At 42.8% G+C, this 20,945-nt stretch overlaps 1 protein-coding gene across 1 annotated transcript; it reads left to right on the top strand.

Annotated features, from left to right (window-relative positions):
* Nucleotides 1-245: 245 nt before the first annotated feature.
* On the top strand, nucleotides 246-16,151 carry LOC123966559 (MAM domain-containing glycosylphosphatidylinositol anchor protein 2; the record flags this gene model as incomplete). Its single annotated transcript, XM_046042695.1, has 5 exons — nucleotides 246-401; nucleotides 7,826-7,993; nucleotides 9,864-9,994; nucleotides 10,530-10,629; nucleotides 10,883-16,151. Coding segments are annotated over 5 exons (644 nt in total), but the record flags the coding sequence as incomplete, so codon positions are not given.
* Nucleotides 16,152-20,945: the final 4,794 nt, after the last annotated feature.

A 20,945-nucleotide genomic window follows, 5' to 3' on the forward strand; every position in this document is an offset into this window, starting at 1 on the left:
AAACTCAAGTCTTTCTGTAGACCAACAGAAGTTTAGTTTAGTTGGGGGTTAAAACGGCAGATTTCCAAAGGAAGTTCTGCTTTAGGGTTCTGATTTAGACAGTAACATTTATGATGTTATAGTTTAGCTAGTTAATTCTCACAGGTCAACACAGTAAGCTGTAAATGTAACGTTGAGGTAATATCAGTTTATGTTTTATCATATTTGAAAAATGGATTCTGATTTCTGCATATTTGTGTGTTTAGGGGAGTTCCAGTGTGGTTTCGAGGACGAGGCGTTGTGTTTGTTCTCTCAGGACAAAACAGACGAGTTCGACTGGACGCGTCACAGCGCCTCCACACGAGACACCAAATACACCCCGAACACCGGCCCGAGCTCCGACCACACCGGCTCCAAGCAGGGTACACCCAGAACCACCCAGAACCACACAGAACCACACAGAACCACCCAGAACCACACAGACCCACACAGACCCACCCAGAACCATCCAGAACCACACAGAACCACCCAGAACCACCCAGAACCACACAGAACCACCCAGAACCACCCAGAACCCCCCAGAACCACACAGAACCACACAGAACCATCCAGAACCATCCAGAACCACCCAGAACCATCCAGAACCACACAGAACCACCCAGAACCACACAGAACCACACAGAACCACCCAGAACCACCCAGAACCATCCAGAACCACCCAGAACCATCCAGAACCACCCAGAACCATCCAGAACCACACAGAACCACACTAACAATAAGGCTTTAGTTACAGCGAGTTTAAATGTTTTGTTCCTCCAACCAGCTGCTGTCTGTCACACCGAGGTTATTACCGTTAACGAAGTAACGAAAACTAGGTGTAGAAAAAAAACATTTTCTTTAACTGAAATAAAATAATAAGAACGAGGTTTTGCAGAAAAAACTATTAAATTCGGGCTGGACCCAAATATTTGAATATTCAAATATTATTATTATCAAATATTTGAATATTCAAATATTTGTTTGTTTTTGATTGGATTTGATTATTGTTTTAGTTTTTCCCCCCGTGCCTGACCTCACTGCAGTGAACATAAATGCCAACAAAAAATGGACAGCAGAGAGGCAGTTATTGGGGTTTATTAATTTATAATTTATTATTATATTACAGATTGACAAAGTCACATAGCCTACATTTTACAAAGTTAAAATCATTTCATAATAAACTGATAAAACTAAATTTTAACACAAACATAAGACACAGTCCGTGTATGGTTAGTTCTTTGATTATTTCATTTCAAAACCGAATCTGAAAAAACAAGACGTTTTTTTGTATTGATTAAATAAACTAGATTTAACATGTGAGTCAGGTGGTCGGCCAGAAACGGCCCCCCAGCAATAATATCTGGCGGCCAGACTGCTTTGACGGCTGGTGCTGAAATAGATCTCAGTCATGACACAACAGTTACTCACACAATAACTTCCTCTTGAGTGATGGTGCCTACAAAATAAAAGCGCGAGAATGTTTTTTGCAGCAATGCTTTATGTTGAGTTTATTGAGAGCTTTTACTTTGAAAAGTAAAAGCAGCTGCTTGATGCACCTCTGAAAGAGCCGTCAGTAAAACGTGAGATTTGATTCCCTGAATCTCCTCAGAGAAATGAAAATAAACATCCATAGATTTTTGAATCCGGATCAAACGCCGGGACACGTGCACACATGCTTTATTGTGAGCATGTGCAAAAGTGTCCTTATGTTAAATTTGTTTAACAAAGGAGAGAAAAAAATATTCGCAGTTATTTGTAATCGATCTTACAACCTTCCTAACGGGAGTCCCACACAGTACCGACTGAGCTAACCGTGCACGCGAGTATACAAGGATTTGAAGAAACTGTGGTCGGATGCCAGACTTATTTGCCGACCCCTCGTATTTTATGCTAAGCTAACCAGCTGCTAGATGTAGATTTATATTTAACAAGTGTGGCATCAGTCACAAGGAGAGAAGTGAACTCTTCTCCATGTCCACGAGTGTTTCACAGGACCTGAGACAGCAGCCAGGTTCTGTGTTTCTGTGTCTCGTCTCGTGCAGCAGCTCTGGCAGGAGGAGGAGAGCTGAGGGCCTCTCAGATAACTGAGCGTTAATCATCGTGCCGGACCGACGAGACGAACGCTGAACTGATTCGGCGCCCTGAACACGATAAGAGGCTGAAAATAAGAAGGCAGCAGTGAAGCAGCCCGAGTCCTGGCTGACTGAATGAGAGCAGTCAGACAGACACGCCGCAGAGTTTTTGTTCTGCTGCAGATTAAACTGTTTGTTTCAACTGGAAAAGGTTCAGAGAGGAAAACGTGTTCAGGACTGACAGGAAGACACCGTAAAGAGAGGCAGAGAGAACCCGTCCAGCTGTGGTTCGTTATTACTCAGTAATTACAAGTCCTTAGCTGGTATTTAGGTCATAATAATAATAATGATGTTTGATAACAACACCATAAAACAATAAAGAAAATGCAAAATAATTATGAAAAACAGGATTACCCAGATTAAAAAGGCCGTCTTAATTTCTTTTTTTTAAATCCAAAGCAGGTTTGCTGAGATCGAGAGATAATGAAGCTCATGAACTTGAAGGACTAAAAACTGAGTTAACTGAGAAAACACCAGAGCACATTTACAATCAGTTTATAGAGCTGCAGCAATTAATCAAATAATCGATTCATTTTATTAAATTAATTGCCAACTATACGCATGGATAATCAATTTGAGTCTATGTTTTATTTTTATTCTCTGATTTCAGCTTCTTTAAATGTGAATATTTTCTGCTTTCTTTCCTCCTCTACGACGCGTTGTGGACAAAACAAGACATCTGAGAATGTCAGCTTGAACTGATCGGGACGTTTTCCCATTTTCCAACATTTTATAGACTAAACAACTGATTGATTAATTGACAATGAAAATAATCATTCGTTGAAGCCCTAGTCATCATCAGAGAAAGTGATAAAACCAATATTCACATTGTGGAAAAACTGCTCAGGTTCTGAGAGATCTGGATTTAAAGAGGTGTTTTTTACTTTTTGGCTTTTTCCCTCTCGTTTATTGAGTTATGTTCCTTTTTTGTGCATGTAAAGCCCAAAGTCCAGCCCAAAGGAAGTTCCCATCTCCCACAGAAAACTCTGCTCTGAACTGAAAACCGCTCGTCTGTAGTCCAGCCGCTTCCCTCCCTTCCAAACACTAACTACCCTCCAGGCAGGCAGCGGACATAAAGCTCGGTTAAAAGTTTATGGATGAAAGATCCTTTTGTTACAGATTAATAACTCACCACTCTGAATATAACCATGTAAACCTGTTCTGGAACATAAATAAGATTTTGAACCTGAAAATGAGCAGAATAATAACGAAACCTCTTTAATATCCTTTAAAAACTGAATTTTACCGATACCATCATTTGCTGCTTTCATGTGTTATATGTAGTGGTGGGCCGTTATCGGCGTTAACGTGCTGCGTTAACGGGAGATTCTTATCAGGCAATAAAAAAAATATCGCCGCTAATCTATTCTCAAAGTTGGGTTGAGAGCTGGGTCTATAGGGGAGAGCCGGGACGATTGAAACACAGCGATTTCCTCCGAGCCCATACAAGTCTGATATGCCAAACTACCTCAGCACATACAGAACACAGTACTTACCAGAACCGTGAAAAATCCGGTGGATACGTCACACTTTCACGTGTTATATGAAAGAAGCTGTTTTCAATCACAGAAAGTAAATTCACTCAAGCAATCTTTTTTTTTGAATGACGAGTTGTGTTTATTGTGTCATGGTCGTGATCACATGAAAGATTAGTCAGTACTTTAACACATGCTGAAGTTTTAAATGTCAAAGTTTTACAGTTTAGAAGCGAGTGAAGTTTAAACGTCAACAGTCACTGTCGGGACGAATGAAACAGCTGTTTCATTCGTCCCGAAACGCAGCCATTCTACCTTATTTAGATTCGGCGGGAGGGGGGCAGAGTCCACTAGGCTGCAGGCTGGACCACCAGGACGCTCACAGCCAAATAACAGGGTCTTCACAGTAGAGCAGGAAAACAGGCTGCAGATGTAGGCCTACTACGCAAGCTATGACGACTTTCACCTTGATATTTTAGCGCAGATGTATACCTGGCCGAATTGCACTGTAGGGGGCGAGAACGATGCAGCTATGAAGCCGCCGGGTTTGCTTCAAGGAAGAAGCAGCCCAATGGTTTTCTCAAGCTGTTTGTGATGCAGGGAAAAAGGAGATGAGCCCCTGGTCTGATGCGCCACCTGGCTTGATAAACCCGTTCTCAAAGACTTACTTTTAGTCATTATTTGGGAAGCACACGTATTCTGAATGCCTTCGGCAGAATTCAAATGAGCCATTTTAATCTAGATTAATTCCAAGATTACAGTGAGATTAATCTAGATTAAAAAAATAAATCTATGCCCACCACTAGTTACAGTATATCTAACTCAAACCTAAAGTTAACAGAAAACTTTGTTTCTAGTTTAATTTGTTAACTAAGTGCTACAAAAACATAAATAAATGTTTGGCTGTTTATTTGATACAGAGACAAAGTTAGAAATCAGAGTGACCATCTTCAAATAACAGTTTTTTGATAACTGCGATGTCATTTCTTCGACTATCTTCAAATACTTTATCTACCTAAAATCTGTACAACCTCAGCTAAAAGGTTATGTAAGTCAATAAACCATAATTATTGATTAAAAAATATAGTAAAAAATTTAAAATATTGAAATTGTGTGATAAATAAATACAATTTCTGCCGTGTTTTCTCCTAAAACTATCAAAAATAAACACACAAAACAAATTGATCCAAAAGATTTCTAAAGAAAGAAAGATGAACAAAATATTTCTCAACACTCCATAAGTTATTTGAACGATATACACTATTTAGTTTTTGCAAACGTGCTGTATGTTCACTTGTGGTAGTCGTCATAGCGGTTCCTGTCAACTATTACTTCATACTAATACTACTACTAATACTACTACTACTGTGTTAACTAGTTTATAGTTTAGTAGTTTATATACTAAACTATGCTAACTGTGCTAAACTACTGATTTACTGTTTCTCTTAATCTCTCTCTGACGACCTGCTTAGTTGTTCCTCTGGCGCCACTCATCTGGCCATCCCCCCGCTGTCACGTGATTTTTCACCACACGTAACTTAACGTAATGACGTCACGTGTGCAACATGCTGCTGCAAAAGACAAAAAAGAATCAACGCTCTAGCTAGTATAATTTCCATTTCAAGAGGGAGGTCAGTTTTCAAACGAGTTATTGGCTCTCTCATCATGTAGAAATTGTATTCTTGTGGTTTAAAACAGACAATTTACTCCTCACACCCAACACCATTGTTGCTAATGAAATAATAACAATAATACTGATAGTAATAGTAGTAAAAGTAATATTAACACAAAGTGCTGTAGAGTAGAAACAAACAATATGAATGAAACAATAAATAATACAATAACACCATTAAATACAACAGTTATTTAAAAAAAAGACCATAAGATAAAAGTTAGACTTGAGGAGAGATTCAAAGAGGCCATTGAGTTTTCCTGCCTGATCTCCTTAATGTGTTAACTTGTAAACTAACGTCAGAAAAAGGCATCTAGGCTTGCTATCCTCCGCTACGTACTTTGTTTCATCAGCTAGCTGGAAGTTGGCTAATTATCATAAACCAAAATAAGGAGACAGAGAGAATAACGCCTCCACTGTGGCTGCCAGAGGGAAATACACTTGGACACACTCTGCTTAAATCGCCACATTTTCCAATGGAGTTTGGCACGTCTCCCTCGCATAAAGACAGAGGGACGTTATCAGGAAAAAGCAGGATGTCACAAATACAAACTGACTATGAAGTGACTGTCAGGCTGACGGTCGCAGACTTATTAGAGAGAGGAAAACGTCTGACTGAATTATCTCTGCACTGTCAACACTGACGCTGGATCTGTAAGTGGGCGTAGTAAGCCGACCTGTCAAACTGTCCAATGTGCCTTTAGTTAGAGAAAGATAACTTTAGCATCTGTCCTGGAGCAAAAAATAGAATGACAGTTCAGAGTTGAGAGTTTTCTTTGTTAATTTGCTTCTTACTAACACTCATGAAACAACAGTCAGCTGTCACATCCAGATATTTTCAGTTCGACAGCTGAAATCTCTTCCGCCGTCTAAAACGTTAAAACCAAACGACAGCAAGAGCTTATTTCTAGAGCTGCCATTTTGAAACAGACGTTCATCAATGATAAAGGAAGAAATCCGTCAGAGGAGAAGGAACATAAAGACAGTGGTGACGTGCAGACGGAGGATGGAGTCCCGTCTTCAGGCTGCAGCCTCCGGCGGTCAGAAAGCTTCACTGTGAAACTGCAAACCTTCATTTTCCACCTACAAATACCTTCAACTGACCGTTAACAAAACAAATAAATAATAAAGCAAATAAAGTACTGACTGTTTCGTGTGTTCATGAAAAAGCATTTCTTCATTTACACCATGAAACACCTGAAGCGGCGTTCTGAAGGGCGGGAGTTGTTATGGAGATACGAACCTGCTGACCACGAGACGAGAAGCCTTTCTGTCTGATTTGAAACGCCCTCATCCGCCACGTTCAGCCCAGATGACCTGACGTGAAGCGCCGCCTTTTTTCTCTTTTGGAGCTGACTTCCAAAAGATCCCAGAATGCATTGCACATCAACCAGCGTTGAAGGTGGAGCTCGGCTGCTATATAGTCACTAAGTTCTGATATTTGGAGAAAGTGACTATTTAGATTTTGAATATGTGGTCGATGCGTCTTTGGAAATGTCTGATCAGCAGCTACCGTCCAATTAGCGTCCGTCGCAGCCTGTTGTCTCAGAGGCCGCCTGGTGCAGCTCCTTCAGGCTGGAAGACGCTAAATAATCAAATGTGATTGGCTGTCGACGCCTGGCCATCAGAACTCGCCCGGAGGTAGAGAGACAGCCGCTCAGACTGAGAGAGAGAGATACTTACAGGAAGTACAAACTCCCAACAGTATAACAGTCACAGTGACATTTTTCTGCTTTGAGTACTTTTAATACTTTAAGTACATTTTCCTGATGCATACTTTCATTTAAACAACATTTCCAAAGCAGGACTTGTACTTGTAGTGGAGTATTTAGTGGTATTAGTAGTTTTACTGAACACTTCCTCCACCTCTGCTCATAAATATTAAAAGAGTGTTAATATAAATAGTTGCTGGCAGCAGGATGATCAGAGTTTAAGCAGCTGTTTGTTGTTCGTCTCCTCCTCTTCGTCGTTTCCTCCCGCTCTTCTTCCTCTGCAGCTCGTTTCCTCTGCAAGGTCGCATCTCGTTACAGAGCGCCTCAGGGTGAGCTGTTGTCAGACAGGAAACGTGCGACTATGTTTTCTACGCTCATGTACAGTTTGATTTGTGAGGATTTTATTTTCTGCTGGAGGAGGATTTGATCTGGATTCTGCCGCAGCTCTGCATCAAATGGGAGGAGAGCGAGGTGGTGTTATGGGTTCAGTTCCCCGTACAGCCTGGGAAATTAAATTAAAGCTTAGAGCTTTTTTGTAATTTGTTTTACATTTTCTGTCCTTTTCTAATCCTGTTTTTACAGCGTTTGATGGTACTCTGTGGAGCTTCAAAGTGTACAATAATATTAAATTAATGAGACAAGAATCATATTGATTGACAGACAGAAAAATACCTTTGAAATTATTTGGATTTTTAAAGCTCAGCAGCCTAAAATGTCTTATTTTGCAGAAGCTTTTCTGAAAAACCCTACAGGGTCTGAATAGTTTAACTCGTGAGCTGACCTTTGACCCCGGCCTGTCTTGTGATGGTCTCTCAGGTTTCTATATGTACATCGAGACGTCGAGGCCGAGGCTGGACGGAGACAAGGCCCGGCTGCTGTCTCCCACCTTCAACATGAACTCCAAGAGCTCCTCCTCCTCCTCAGTTACCAACAACCCCACCTACTGCTTTGCCTTCTACTACCACATGTACGGGAAACACATAGGTACGACCACAGCCTCGGGTACGGGATAGAACAGGTAGACCGGCAGCCTCGGGCGCAGGATAGAACAGGTAGGACGGCAGCCTCAGGCAAAGGATAGAACAGGTAGGCCGGCAGCCTGGGGCGCAGGATAGAACAGGTAGGCCGGCAGCCTCGGGGACGGGATAGGACAGGTAGAACAGGTAGGACGGCAGCCTCGGGCCAAGGATAGAACTGGTAGAACAGGTAGTCCGGCAGCCTCGGGCGCAGGATAGAACAGGTAGAACAGGTAGGCCGGCAGCCTCGGGCAAAGGATAGAACAGGTAGAACAGGTAGGCCAGCAGCCTCGGGCGCGGGATAGTACAGGTAGGCCAGCAGCCTCGGGCGCAGGATAGAACAGGTAGACCGGCAGCCTCGGGCGCAGGAAAGAAAAGGTAGAACAGGTAGGCCAGCAGCCTCGGGCAAAGGATAGAACAGGTAGAACAGGTAGGCCGGCAGCCTCGGGCAAAGGATAGAACAGGTAGACCAGCAGCCTCGGGCGCAGGAAAGAAAAGGTAGAACAGGTAGGACGGCAGCCTCGGGCAAAGGATAGAAAAGGTAGAACAGGTAGGCCAGCAGCCTCGGGTGCAGGATAGAACATGTAGAACAGGTAGGACAGCAGCCTCGGGCGCAGGAAAGAAAAGTTAGAACAGGTAGGCCAGCAGCCTCGGGCAAAGGATAGAACAGGTAGAACAGGTAGGCCGGCAGCCTCGGGCGCGGGATAGAACAGGTAGGCCAGCAGCCTCGGGCAAAGGATAGAACAGGTAGACCGGCAGCCTCGGACGCAGGAAAGAAAAGGTAGAACAGGTAGGACGGCAGCCTCGGGCAAAGGATAGAACTGGTAGAACAGGTAGTCCGGCAGCCTCGGGCGCAGGATAGAACAGGTAGGCCGGCAGCCTCGGGCGCAGGATGGAACAGGTAGGCCGGCAGCCTCGGGGACGGGATAGAACAGGTAGAACAGGTAGGACGGCAGCCTCGGGCAAAGGATAGAACTGGTAGAACAGGTAGTCCGGCAGCCTCGGGCACAGGATAGAACAGGTAGGCCAGCAGCCTCGGGCAAAGAATAGAACAGGTAGAACAGGTAGGCCAGCAGCCTCGGGCGCGGGATAGTACAGGTAGGCCAGCAGCCTCGGGCGCAGGATAGAACAGGTAGAACAGGTAGGCCAGCAGCCTCGGGCAAAGGATAGAACAGGTAGAACAGGTAGGCCGGCAGCCTCGGGCGCGGGATAGAACAGGTAGGCCAGCAGCCTCTGGCGCAGGATAGAACAGGTAGACCGGCAGCCTCGGGCGCAGGAAAGAAAAGGTAGAACAGGTAGGACGGCAGCCTCGGGCAAAGGATAGAACAGGTAGAACAGGTAGGCCGGCAGCCTCGGGCGCAGGAAAGAAAAGGTAGAACAGGTAGGACGGCAGCCTCGGGCACAGGAAAGAAAAGGTAGAACAGGTAGGACGGCAGCCTCGGGCAAAGGATAGAAAAGGTAGAACAGGTAGGCCGGCAGCCTCGGGCAAAGGATAGAAAAGGTAGAACAGGTAGGCCGGCAGCCTCGGGCAAAGGATAGAACAGGTAGAACAGGTAGGCCGGCAGCCTCGGGTATGGGATAGAACAGGTAGAACAGGTAGGCCGGCAGCCTCGGGCGCAGGATAGAACAGGTAGAACAGGTAGACCGGCAGCCTCGGGCGCAGGATAGAACAGGTAGAACAGGTAGACTGGCAGCCTCGGGTGCAGGATAGAACAGGTAGAACAGGTAGACCGGCAGCCTCGGGCGCAGGATAGAACAGGTAGAACAGGTAGGCCGGCAGCCTCGGGCGCAGGATAGAACAGGTAATAGTACTGAACATTGTTGGTCTGTGTCTGCAGGAGGTCTGAACGTGTTTCTGCGGCAGAAAGGTCAGACAGTGACGGACACCTCGGTCTGGAGTCTGACAGGAAACCAAGGAGACCGCTGGCGGCAAGCCAAAGTCAACATCCACCCAACTGCAGCCTTCCAGGTACAAACCATTTACTAAAGACCGCACCTCCTTTATTGCAGGCCCCACCCACTAGCCCAGCTTTTGAGAACAGTTGGATGAACTAAGTGTTATGTAATCTGTACTGATTCAGCACAGATTTGTTCTTTTCATTGATCAGTTAGTTGGTTTGTTGTAAAATGTCATAACGTCCAAGGTGACGTTGTTAAATGATTTGATTTGTTTATAACAGATAATAGAATAAAGATGTTTCCGTTCACACAAGAGGAGTAAAATAAAAGCAGCGTTACGTTCAGAAGCTGTAACTATTGATCAGTTGATTAATGGACTAATTGTTTCAGCCCTACTATTCTTAAAGTTATCAAACCCAGTTTCTGAAAGTCATTCTTATTTATATTAAGTACTTAAGTATATATTTTTCTAGTAGTATGGAGTCCGCTATTCACACACACTGGAAATTATGATGAACATCAAAACAGTATTTTACAGTGTAGTATTAGTACTTTTACTCCAGTAAAGGATCTGAGTACTTGTTTCCTGTCTTTCTCTCTGGTAGATGGTGATGGAGGGAGTCCGAGGTTCTGGTATCGAGGGAGATATCGCCATTGATGATGTCACCATCGAGGAGGGCGAATGTAAAGACCCTCCCTCCAACAGTGAGTTCACTTCATTGATCCTTTAATTACCCCAAACGACTTCATCTGAGCGGACGTGTTGCTGCAGCCAGAGTTGTTTCAGCAGCCTGTTCGATCTCAACCAGTGTAATCATCTCGCGACCTCCTGTAGGGTCCCAAACCTCATGTTGGGAACCGCAGTTTCCATCCAGAAAATGTGAAATAACTTTGATTCCTTTGAACCAGCGGCATTAAACATGTCCCCTCTCTCTCTCTCTCCCTCCATCCCTCACAGATCTAAGGTCGCTCGCCCCGCCTTCCGTGCCCCATATATGGCAGCTGTGCATCACTCTGAGTCTGGCTCTGATTGGCCGGCAGAGGTGACCCACCCTCCCCTCCTTTACAGGACATCAAGACCTTTGACTCTTCTGCCTGTCCTCACCTCCCCATCCAATCCCATCACCACCACCACCCCCCCACCCCCACCCAAACAACCAAAGATACGGTTAGAACTACAGAGGGACTTCCTGCCAAGATGGCTGACCGAAAAGGTAAAGCGGTCACATGGAGAAGCACCGGTTGTCTGGCTTCAGAGGTCGTTTAGCTTAGCGTAGCACAAAGTCTGGACTCAGCTGTAGGAACAGCTGGAACGAGACTTTCAACAGGTCTTGCTGTCCCCCCCCCTGCTTCCAGACTAACTGATGCTATCTCGCTTTCAGAAAGACTGAGAATAAAGTAACTACTGTTTATTATTGAAAGGTCAACAAGTCCATTAAATTTAATAAAAGCACACTGTTCATGCAGGTCACATGGTTTTCCCCTCTGCACGTGTAACGGAGACGTTATAACAGACGAAGCCGGCGTGATGTCACGTTTGTCCCGGACTACCGTTTTCAAGTCTCAGTCTTCAAGTTTTGGCATTTTGGCCGCCGCCAACTTAGTTATTGGGAACCAGACGTGACCTTTTCTGGACGAGAGGTCGGAGCTAGCTAGCTTGGTAAAGTGCATCTGTGTATTAGCTGGGATGCTAGTTTTGGCTAGCGACAAACAGACTTCAAACAAAATGTGCTTACTGTAAAAAATTAACAGCGGACTCCTGATAAGATTTTTCAGCGGCACAGGTTTAAATGTACACAGAGCAGCGGATACGAGTCGCCTCTATCCTGATTGACAGGTCGCCATGGTAGTGACATGTCCATCACCTTGGAGCCCCGCCCTAAAGCCTGCTGGCTGTTCGAGAGAATGCAGGTTTAAGGCTCTTAATAACAGAAGCCAGGTTTGTTTAATTCTCAGATTTAAAGCTATTCACCATGACAACAGTTAAAATAGAGACCAGCTACCAATCATGCGTCGGCGTGTTTTCAGATGATCTTCTGAAAATCGCCGTTTGTGGTGTTTCATCGATTTTGTCCAGCGAAACTCGTCGACCTTTTGTTTTCAGCTTGACGCCACAGAGTGCCGAAGAAAACGGCGTATCAGTCAGAAGGAAAAAAAGTAAATAACAGTTTGAATGTCATCTTTCCTGACCCCCCCGTCCCGCCATCCCCAATCATAAACCCTCCCAACCCCCCCATCCACAGATCAACAGTACTGTACCACGAGCTGACGGACAAACGGCGTCAGGGGAGGGTAACTTTTTACAGCGTGCGGACTGACTTTTATTGTGACGTGTGTCTGTCTGCGTCGGACGCCGGAGGAAAGCTCACCCTCTGCCATGACATCAAGTGCCTTCAGACTCACAGAGGGAAAAGATCGCCGGGCCGAGGACCGCCGTCGAAAAGAAAAAGACAAAGATTCGGACATCGTTATGTCTTAATGACCACCGAGGAACAGAAATAACTCCCGGTTTGATTATGCAGAGAATCAGTTTCTTACAGATTTTATTCCTTTTGGTTTTGTTCTTAAGAAGAAAAGAGGATTCTGGGAAACAGGAAGCCATGATGAATGGCGTTAAGAAGAGGCAGCAGCAAACAAAGAAGCCATGGACAGGAAATAGACTCTGATTTATTTAACAATTTTAAACAACAACATGCAATCAGTGTGACTGGATATTTAAAAATAAAAAAGACTGTTCCTGTTGTTGGACGATTTTCAGCCCTAAGCCAATGGGATTCGAGCATTTGATCTCTCGGAACTATTTTAGTATTTAAAAATAAAAGTTTTCAGGAGGAGGCGGGGACTTTGACGTTACCTGAGATCATCAGTTACCTTAACCTATAAAAATAAATTTTGGAAAAACACAGAAAAATGTATCTTATATTGTTCCTATATTATAAAGGCGGGGGGGAATCTTTACACGTCGCATCTCTTTTGTTCGTTTTAACAATGGTGGGACTTTAAGTTCAGGTGTCTTTGTTTTGGTCGTTTGTTTTTTATTTGTGGAAAAACTCCAAGGAAAATGTTAAAGGTTAAAAAATCCAGCGTTAATGTTTTTTTTTTTTTTTTTTTTTAGGGAATTGATGGTTTTAAACTGATTTTTTTTTTTTTAAAAAGCACAAAAACACACAAATGTTTAGTTCAACAGAGTCACCTGTATGGAAACTGCTGTAGGACACATTTCCAAATTCATCAGGTCCGTGCCCAACCCGTTCTCACTCCCAAGTTGTCACATATGGACGCTTTGTCCAGACCCGTTGGCGTCAGTTTGTAATACACTGAGGGAAGCCCTGTAGCGTCGTTTATGAATGGTAAAGTATTTAACAGATAAATCAGAGTAAAGAGGCGGTTGCGATGGACGGTTACCCAGAAACCAAGCAGACGGTTGTTTGTTTTCCTGTGTGAAACATAAAGTCAACATTAAATGTTTTTTAAAGGTTGCGTAAGTTATGCAAGTAACATTACTTATGGAAATTAACTGACATACGTAAACCTAACCAAGTAGTTTTGTTGCTCAAAAGAACGACACTAAAGGGTACACAGGGCATTAAAAAGTGACGCCAAGGGGTCTCGACCAAGCGGTCCACGTGTGACGAGTTGGAAGTGAGAATGTTTTGCTGCGCCATGTAGCGTACGGAAGCCCATTTCTGCCGAGGAAGAAGAAAATAGAAAAAAGTTAGGACAATAAAAATGTAAGTGGTCATGACAGAAACTGACTATTTGACATTTGTGACAGAAATGGGCTTCTGTACTTGTGCTCGCAAACATGCTGTCACAGAAAAACCATCGACTGCCGTTTTGATTCAGGTGGTTTCACAGCGTCTGTGAGAAAATAATATTTTAAACTTGAAAAGACATTTAAAGAGACAGTTTACAGCGACTTTAGGTTCTGTAAGATAAAAGCTGTGTCTCAATTCGGATACCTCGGATACAAACGTGCAGTACACTGTGTACACTATGTAAGTACACAATGAACTTACTTGCCTAGTTTCAACAGGGTAGTGTTGTCTCTGATCAAACACGGAGGTTGTGCACTACCTGGAAATGAAGATTGCAACGTTTGACCGCTTCTCCGCATTTTTAATTGTGAATTGTAACTAGGCGGATCATTATCGCCAACATGTGATCGCGACTGTCTCCCGCCAAAATACCTGCCGGCTTGTTTGCTCACTTAACTTCAATTAAATTTGAATAAAAACCGTACCACACTCAACCTTTTGACCGTTATGAGAACACCATCCGGGTACTCGTGGCGCACTGCGTTTTGCCAGAACCGTCACTCAGAAGTGTGATACGGAAGTCCGCAAATTGAGACACAGTAAAAGTGTGTTCTTATATGATTCACTGTCTTTAAAAAGTCTTTCTTGAGGAAAATCATACATTTCTCACGACTCAATAATGACAGAGCCTGATTTCCATCTCGCTCATCCGAGGATCCATTAGATAATTCACACTCAGATAAATATCAATTCTTTTTAATGTTTTGTTGATTTGTTTTCCTCCCTGTGGCGACACGTTTCCTCTCACTGTGTTTTTCCACTGCAGCTGATAATCAGATCTTTATTAAAGCTCCTCTGGGTATCAGTTTTTCCTCCACTGCCTCGTCATTAACTCTGTTCGGTGGAAACACAGCGGATGATTGGTCGCCTCTGATGTGGGTTTATTTATTCATTTACTCATTTCTGCAATTTTTTTAAAAAGTGTCCAAATTCAACCACACTGATTTCAGAAATAAGCTGTTGCTTACATCCCACCCTCCCCACTCAAACAAACAATAGTATAAAAGCCAAATACAGCCAGGAAAAGACAGATAATCAAATGTCAAGATGGTTAACGGATTGATGGTCTCTCCAGACTTAGAGACCACATTTCCCAGAAGTCTTGTTGCTTAAAAGTCTACAGCGAGCCTGTCTCTCCCCTTCCGGTGGACCACTATGGGTCCTAACTTTGGGAAAAATATTTTTGGTAGACAATGGTGAGAGACGGCTGATGTTTTGATCCCGTTTAAATTGTGTCCACATGATGTTTTCAGTTTAAAAGATATTTTAAGTCAAAGAAGTTGCAGTTTGTGACCAGACCACAAACCCAAAAATCGCGTATGTGACGTCATAACTGTCTCCCTCAGTAACTCAAGCTAACGTCTCTGTAGAAGAAGATATACTTTATGAATCCGTGCAGGGTTTCAGGGGCTTGCTCAAGGCCTCTTTCGGCAGCGCCCAGGATCCAGCTACCAGTCCGTGCTCCACATCTGTGGTCCGAGATGGATTTGAACCGGGACTCTCCGGTTCCCTGCCTAATCCTTATGGACTGAGCTACTGCCGCCCCACTGAAGCTAACGTCAAAGAGCTTCCATTTGCACATGATGTGATGAAAGTATAGATACATCTGTGTGTAGAACATAGCTAAGCTACCTAGCTAGTAACAATCAAGCAGTGAACATTAGCTTAGCATTACCGCGCTAACATATTTGAGAGATGTAGTTCACTCAGCGGTTTCACTCAAAACAAAATTTTACTTTACTGTTTTATGAAAGACTGCGACTTTATTAAATTAAATTATCTTTTAAATCTACAAACATCATGTGTGTAATTAATGGCACAATTCAAAAACATTAATTATCTGTCGCCGTTGACTGCCGTACATATTTATTCTAAAATAAGGTCCAGGAGGGACTTTCTCTCAATTGCAGGACTTCAGACTTATTTTTTCCCATCTCTGTTTACAGTAAAACATCTTAACTCATCTACATTTCAAATGTTCCTTCGATGAAAGTCGCCTCCGCTGGTCAAAGCTTCTGTTGTCGCCTCCCTGCAGTGGAAAAACACGTCTTCATTGTCACGTCCGACGTCTGTGTTGTTTATATTTGGATTTTTTGGGAGCGAGGGGCAATAAAGAAAAGTTTTTAAAAAGCCACCAACATGACGACTCTGTAGACGTGTGAAGACATATTTTTATAACTGATTATTCTCTGCAATAGATTCTCAGATCAGTTGGACTGACTGAAGGTTACACTGCGTTCTGGTTAATATTATTATTATTATTATTATATTATTATATGAATAAATACACTCCATATGTAACATTAAATGGTTTTCTGTCTTCATGCTGCATTATGTTTCATATCTCCTTGTGGGGACTCTCCTCTTAAAAGGTCCTCACAAGGTCAAAAATAAAACTTTTAGTACAAACTTGGTTTTGTCAGCTTCTAACTGATGAGTATAAAGTGATGTATTGTCTTCACAAGATATAAAGCTGTGTGCATGCACTGGTTTTCATGATGTGGGGACAGAAACCTGTTTACACTCTGACATACAAAGATGTAACTACATGTTGTGGCGACGCAGGCCGCAAGACCTGTGATTGGTCGGCACGGTAGCATTTCCAGCTTCTTCTGCCTCGAGCGGTTCAACGTTCATGCATAACATCTCCTCCGACGCCTTCTCTCGTTTCTGCTTTTTAGCTAGCTGATCAATGCAGTCGCCATTAGGTGAGTTTGAGTTGACCTTCGCTGACTTTCGCTGACTTGATAGTCAAAGGTGAGCTGCCGGCGACTGCAGGGTTGCGGTATAAAAACGTCCAGTCAGGCACACATTCTGTTTCCCACACAGTGCGTGAGCTCGGAACAATGGCTGATCTTGCGGCATTTGCGAAGGCAAATGAGATCAGCGAGATCAGCCAAAAGGTGGTTCCAACTTTGTGCAACTTTCTGATTGTGGAACATGGAAACGCCACCGCCAACTAGCGTTTTGGTGACGCAGACATCAACGCACATGAATAAATATATAATAATAATTGTGAATTAGTCACAGGGCTAGACTATAAACAGCGTGTGATCTGGAGGGGATGAAAGCGTTTTTTCATCTGTGAAGGCGGCGTGTTCAAGCTGAAACTGGGGCGTTTGGTAGCTCTTTAATATTCAGATGTGATAAAACATAAAAACTGAGATGACAGAAGCGGTTGTCTGATTTCAGTCTGAACGAACAGAATGAAATTTCTCATTTTAACAGACTGACAGCTCAGAATGGAACCTGCTGATGAGAGTTTGCAGAGTACGACAGGGAGCTGAATGAGAAACTTTCACCATCTGGATGGAAATTACAGATCACAAAGAGCCGGCTTCAAACAGACCTGCTGTGTTTCTGTTGGATGAAGCGAAGCCCTGCGTGACATAATGACTGTCGGCACAAAATTAAACCTCATTGTAGACCCAAAATTCAGCCTGACACGTTCGGTCGGTCTAGAATTTAAAATAATAATAATCTTTATTTGTAGAGCACTTTTCAAAAACAAGTTACAAAGTGCTTTAACAAGTGCAAAGACAATAATACCTAAGAGACAATAATACAAGCGATGACCCTGAAGAAAGTTACGAGTATTCAGATAGTAACAGTACTACAATATGAAAATACTCCATTACAAGTAATCCTGCAGGGGTTTCAACAGACTGGATCTTTGTTTTCAGTTTAGAGGAAACATCTCTCTTCTACAGTGAATCAATAAGGAGTTTTTTGAAGATGAACTCTTCCTGGTTCTGGTCCAGGACTCTCAGGTGACCCGGGCTTGCTGCTGCTGCTGCTGCTGCTGCTGCTGCTGTGGATGATTTGTGTTTTTCCATTAAGTTAACATTGGAATTATAATTTATAGTCTTTGGGGGTCTTCTCAGAGCCGGACCATTCATCAGCTGTGACACGTTGCTGCCGGCTAACGAACGTCTCCGACCCGCAGCACGCCTTGTTTATCGCCGGCCGTTATTTACTGAATCCAGCCCGGTGCCACAGCAGCCTAATGGACGCCATTCATCATCCCTCAATTGATTTTCAATTGCAGCGCTGCAGTGTCTTAAGCAGATCAGAGTCGGGCCAGTCTGTTTTCTGGAGTGGATATAAGTGGGCCTGTTAAAAGCCCTGAGGAGAAGACTGGGTGGAGACTTTAATGTGTTTTTGATCCTGCACTGGCCGGTTCGGCTCAGCGTGGCTCGGTTACGGTTTTCAAATGGTACTTATCTTAAAAAACTGAGCTTGATGTGTAAAAAGCTGAGGAGAAGCTGAATCTTTTTGGCTGTTTAGGAACTTTTCGCTTCATGTATTTTTAGTTTAGTCTCCGGACAGTTTTGGGTTGAGATGGATCTGAACATCAGAACCCGAGCCTCTCGGGGCCGAGGGATCTCGTGTCTCCTCCCGATGTTGTTTAATGTCGGACTGAAATTAAATTTTGTACTTTGGCAGAAAAATTAAACCCATTTATTTTCACGGCTGCGATATCGCTGTAAAAAAAGTTTCTCCACATCACCACAGCAAACATAAAAGTCTGTGGGTTACCTCAGTAAGATGAAATCCTGCTCCGTAGAGAAAGTACTTGGTTTAGCTTTCAATTGTGGTTTTTGTTACCTTTTCTTTCCAGTTCACATTTTTAACATTGTTCATGTGAGTTTTTTCTGTATTTCTTAAAAAGTTCTGTTCCAGGTCCAACAAATAACCAACTGCAGGGAACATGACGTCGAGCTGCTGATGCTTTAAGCTGAGTCTCGACTCTTTTCTGATGAAGGTTGTCTGCTGATGTGGGAACAATCGGCTTCGACTTCTTTTATTTCCTTTGAACAGTGATTTCAAACAGCATGTCGCGGCGGCGAATTCCCGGCGGAGTCGGCGTTGTGGAGGCGGAGAGACATCTCCGTCGTCTTGTTCTGATCAGAAAAGCTTTTACAGCAGCACAGTTCGGCTGTCGTCTGAACACAAAGCTGCTCTCTGATCTGTCAGTTAACCTGATTGAACCCGACGCTTCATAAGAGGAGGTGTGACGGTGTGAGGATCAGCTGTTCATCTTAACTCAGACTCAAAACACACTGAAGCTCCTCCTGAATCACAGCTGGAAGAAGAGCTCAGATCTTTAACTTCAGTAAAAGTTGTAATACCACAGTGTAGAAATACTCTGTTACAAGAAAACGTTCTGCATTTAAAACTTAAGTATTAGCTTCAATACCAGAAGCACTCATTATGCTGAATATTTGGATTATTATTATTGATGCATCCTCACTTTAATGCTGCAGCTGGTAAAAATTAAGCTCAATTTAATGACTTTATATGCTGCTGGGTAAATCGTGACATATTTTAGAAATAAGCAGCGTCGAAGCAGATTTTGTACGTGAAATAATGATTGTTCTGATTAGACCTGTTCGGCATCTTTGTTTATAATTTTGACATCCCGGTTGTCCATAATATAATTTATGATGTCGGTCTTGTCATTGGGCACAGGGGACATGTCACCACCACTATTTAAATGGCTAATTTTTGTCCCAATAGCTTTTTAAAAAGCATTTGTTAAAAATGTTCTTAAAGATTTCTTAAAGAAACTTTACTTTCTTTCACACGGGACTTGATCCTCAGTGTCCTGAGCTCTGTTGGGCAAATAATTCAGAAATTAAACTTACTAGTTATTTATTACTCCTAAAATAGTAATAATAGTACTTTACTTTACTGGGTTATAAGTTACAAGTTACGTTACTTGTTAGTTACTATAGTACTTTCAATACCAAACAAAGCTGTCTCTCCCGACTTTTTAACTAGTATTATATTCATAACAGCAGCAAGGAGTTTGGTTTTTACAAAACATACAGGTCTAATGTTTCTTTACGCTACCAACTGAAATAAAAAAATTAAGCAAGTTACTACCGTACTATCGTACAGACTGTGATACCATAATGGCAACACTTCCAACTGTGGAAAGAACGCCTCTCTTCCTCGATATCCATTGTTCCGTTAGCTTGTTTGCTTACAGCTGACTTGAACACATTCGCGCATTCACATCAAGGATGGTGCGTTCAGGTAACACAGCGTTTCGTGGATTAGTAACTGTAATATAACTGTTTTGGAAAAGTAATCCGTTACACAATTAGTTACTGGGATTGGTAATATTGCAGTAACATTACTGTAATACTATATTAATACTGTAATAATATTACTACTGTTGATACTGCCCAACGCGGTTCCTGAGTTTTGAGCAGCCTGATAATAAGGAATTGCAGTAATCCAGCCTAGAAGTAACAAATGCATGGACTAGTTTTTCTGCATCATTTTTAGACAGGATGTTCCTGATTTTCGCAATATTACGTAGGTGAAAAAAGGCGGTCCTTGAAATTTGCTTAATGTGAGACTTAAACAACATGTCCTGATCAAAGACAACTCCAAGATTCCTCACAGTGGTGCTGGAGGCCAGGGCGATGCCATCCAGGGAAACTATATCTTTAGATAATGCGTCACGGAGGTGCTTAGGCCCCAGAGTAATAACTTCAGTTTTATCTGAGTTTAACATGAGAAAATTACAGGTCATCCAGGTTTTAACATCCTGAAGGCACATTTGAAGTTTAGCTAACTGATGAGTTTCATCTGGTTTGATCGATAGATATAACTGAGTATCATCTGCATAACAATGAAAGTTTATGGAATATTTCCTGATAATATTGCCTAAAGGAATCATATATAAAGTGAAGAGGATTGGTCCGAGGACAGATCCTTGAGGAACTCCATGACTAACTTTGACTTGCATGGAGGACTCATCGTTAACATGTACAAACTGAAATCGATCTGATAAATAGGACTTAAACCAGCTTAGAGTGGTTCCTTTAATGCCAATGAAATGTTCCAGTCTCTGCAATAGGATCTGATGGTCAATGGTATCAAATGCAGCACTAAGATCTAATAAAACCAGTACAGAGACAAGTCCTTTGTCTGATGCAATAAGCAGGTCGTTAGTAATTTTCACCAGTGCTGTCTCTGTGCTATGATGAGCTCTAAATCCTGACTGAAAATCCTCAAATAAACTATTGCTCTGTAGAAAGTCACAGCTGTTTAGCAACTGCTTTCTCCAGAACCTTAGAGAGAAATGGAAGGTTAGATATAGGTCTATAGTTGGCTAAAACATCCGGATCAAGTTTGGGCTTTTTCAGAAGAGGTTTAATTACAGCTACTTTAAAGTACTGTGGTACA

This window comes from Micropterus dolomieu, unplaced genomic scaffold (assembly GCF_021292245.1).
Source record: "Micropterus dolomieu isolate WLL.071019.BEF.003 ecotype Adirondacks unplaced genomic scaffold, ASM2129224v1 contig_13700, whole genome shotgun sequence".
NCBI lineage: Eukaryota > Metazoa > Chordata > Actinopteri > Centrarchiformes > Centrarchidae > Micropterus > Micropterus dolomieu.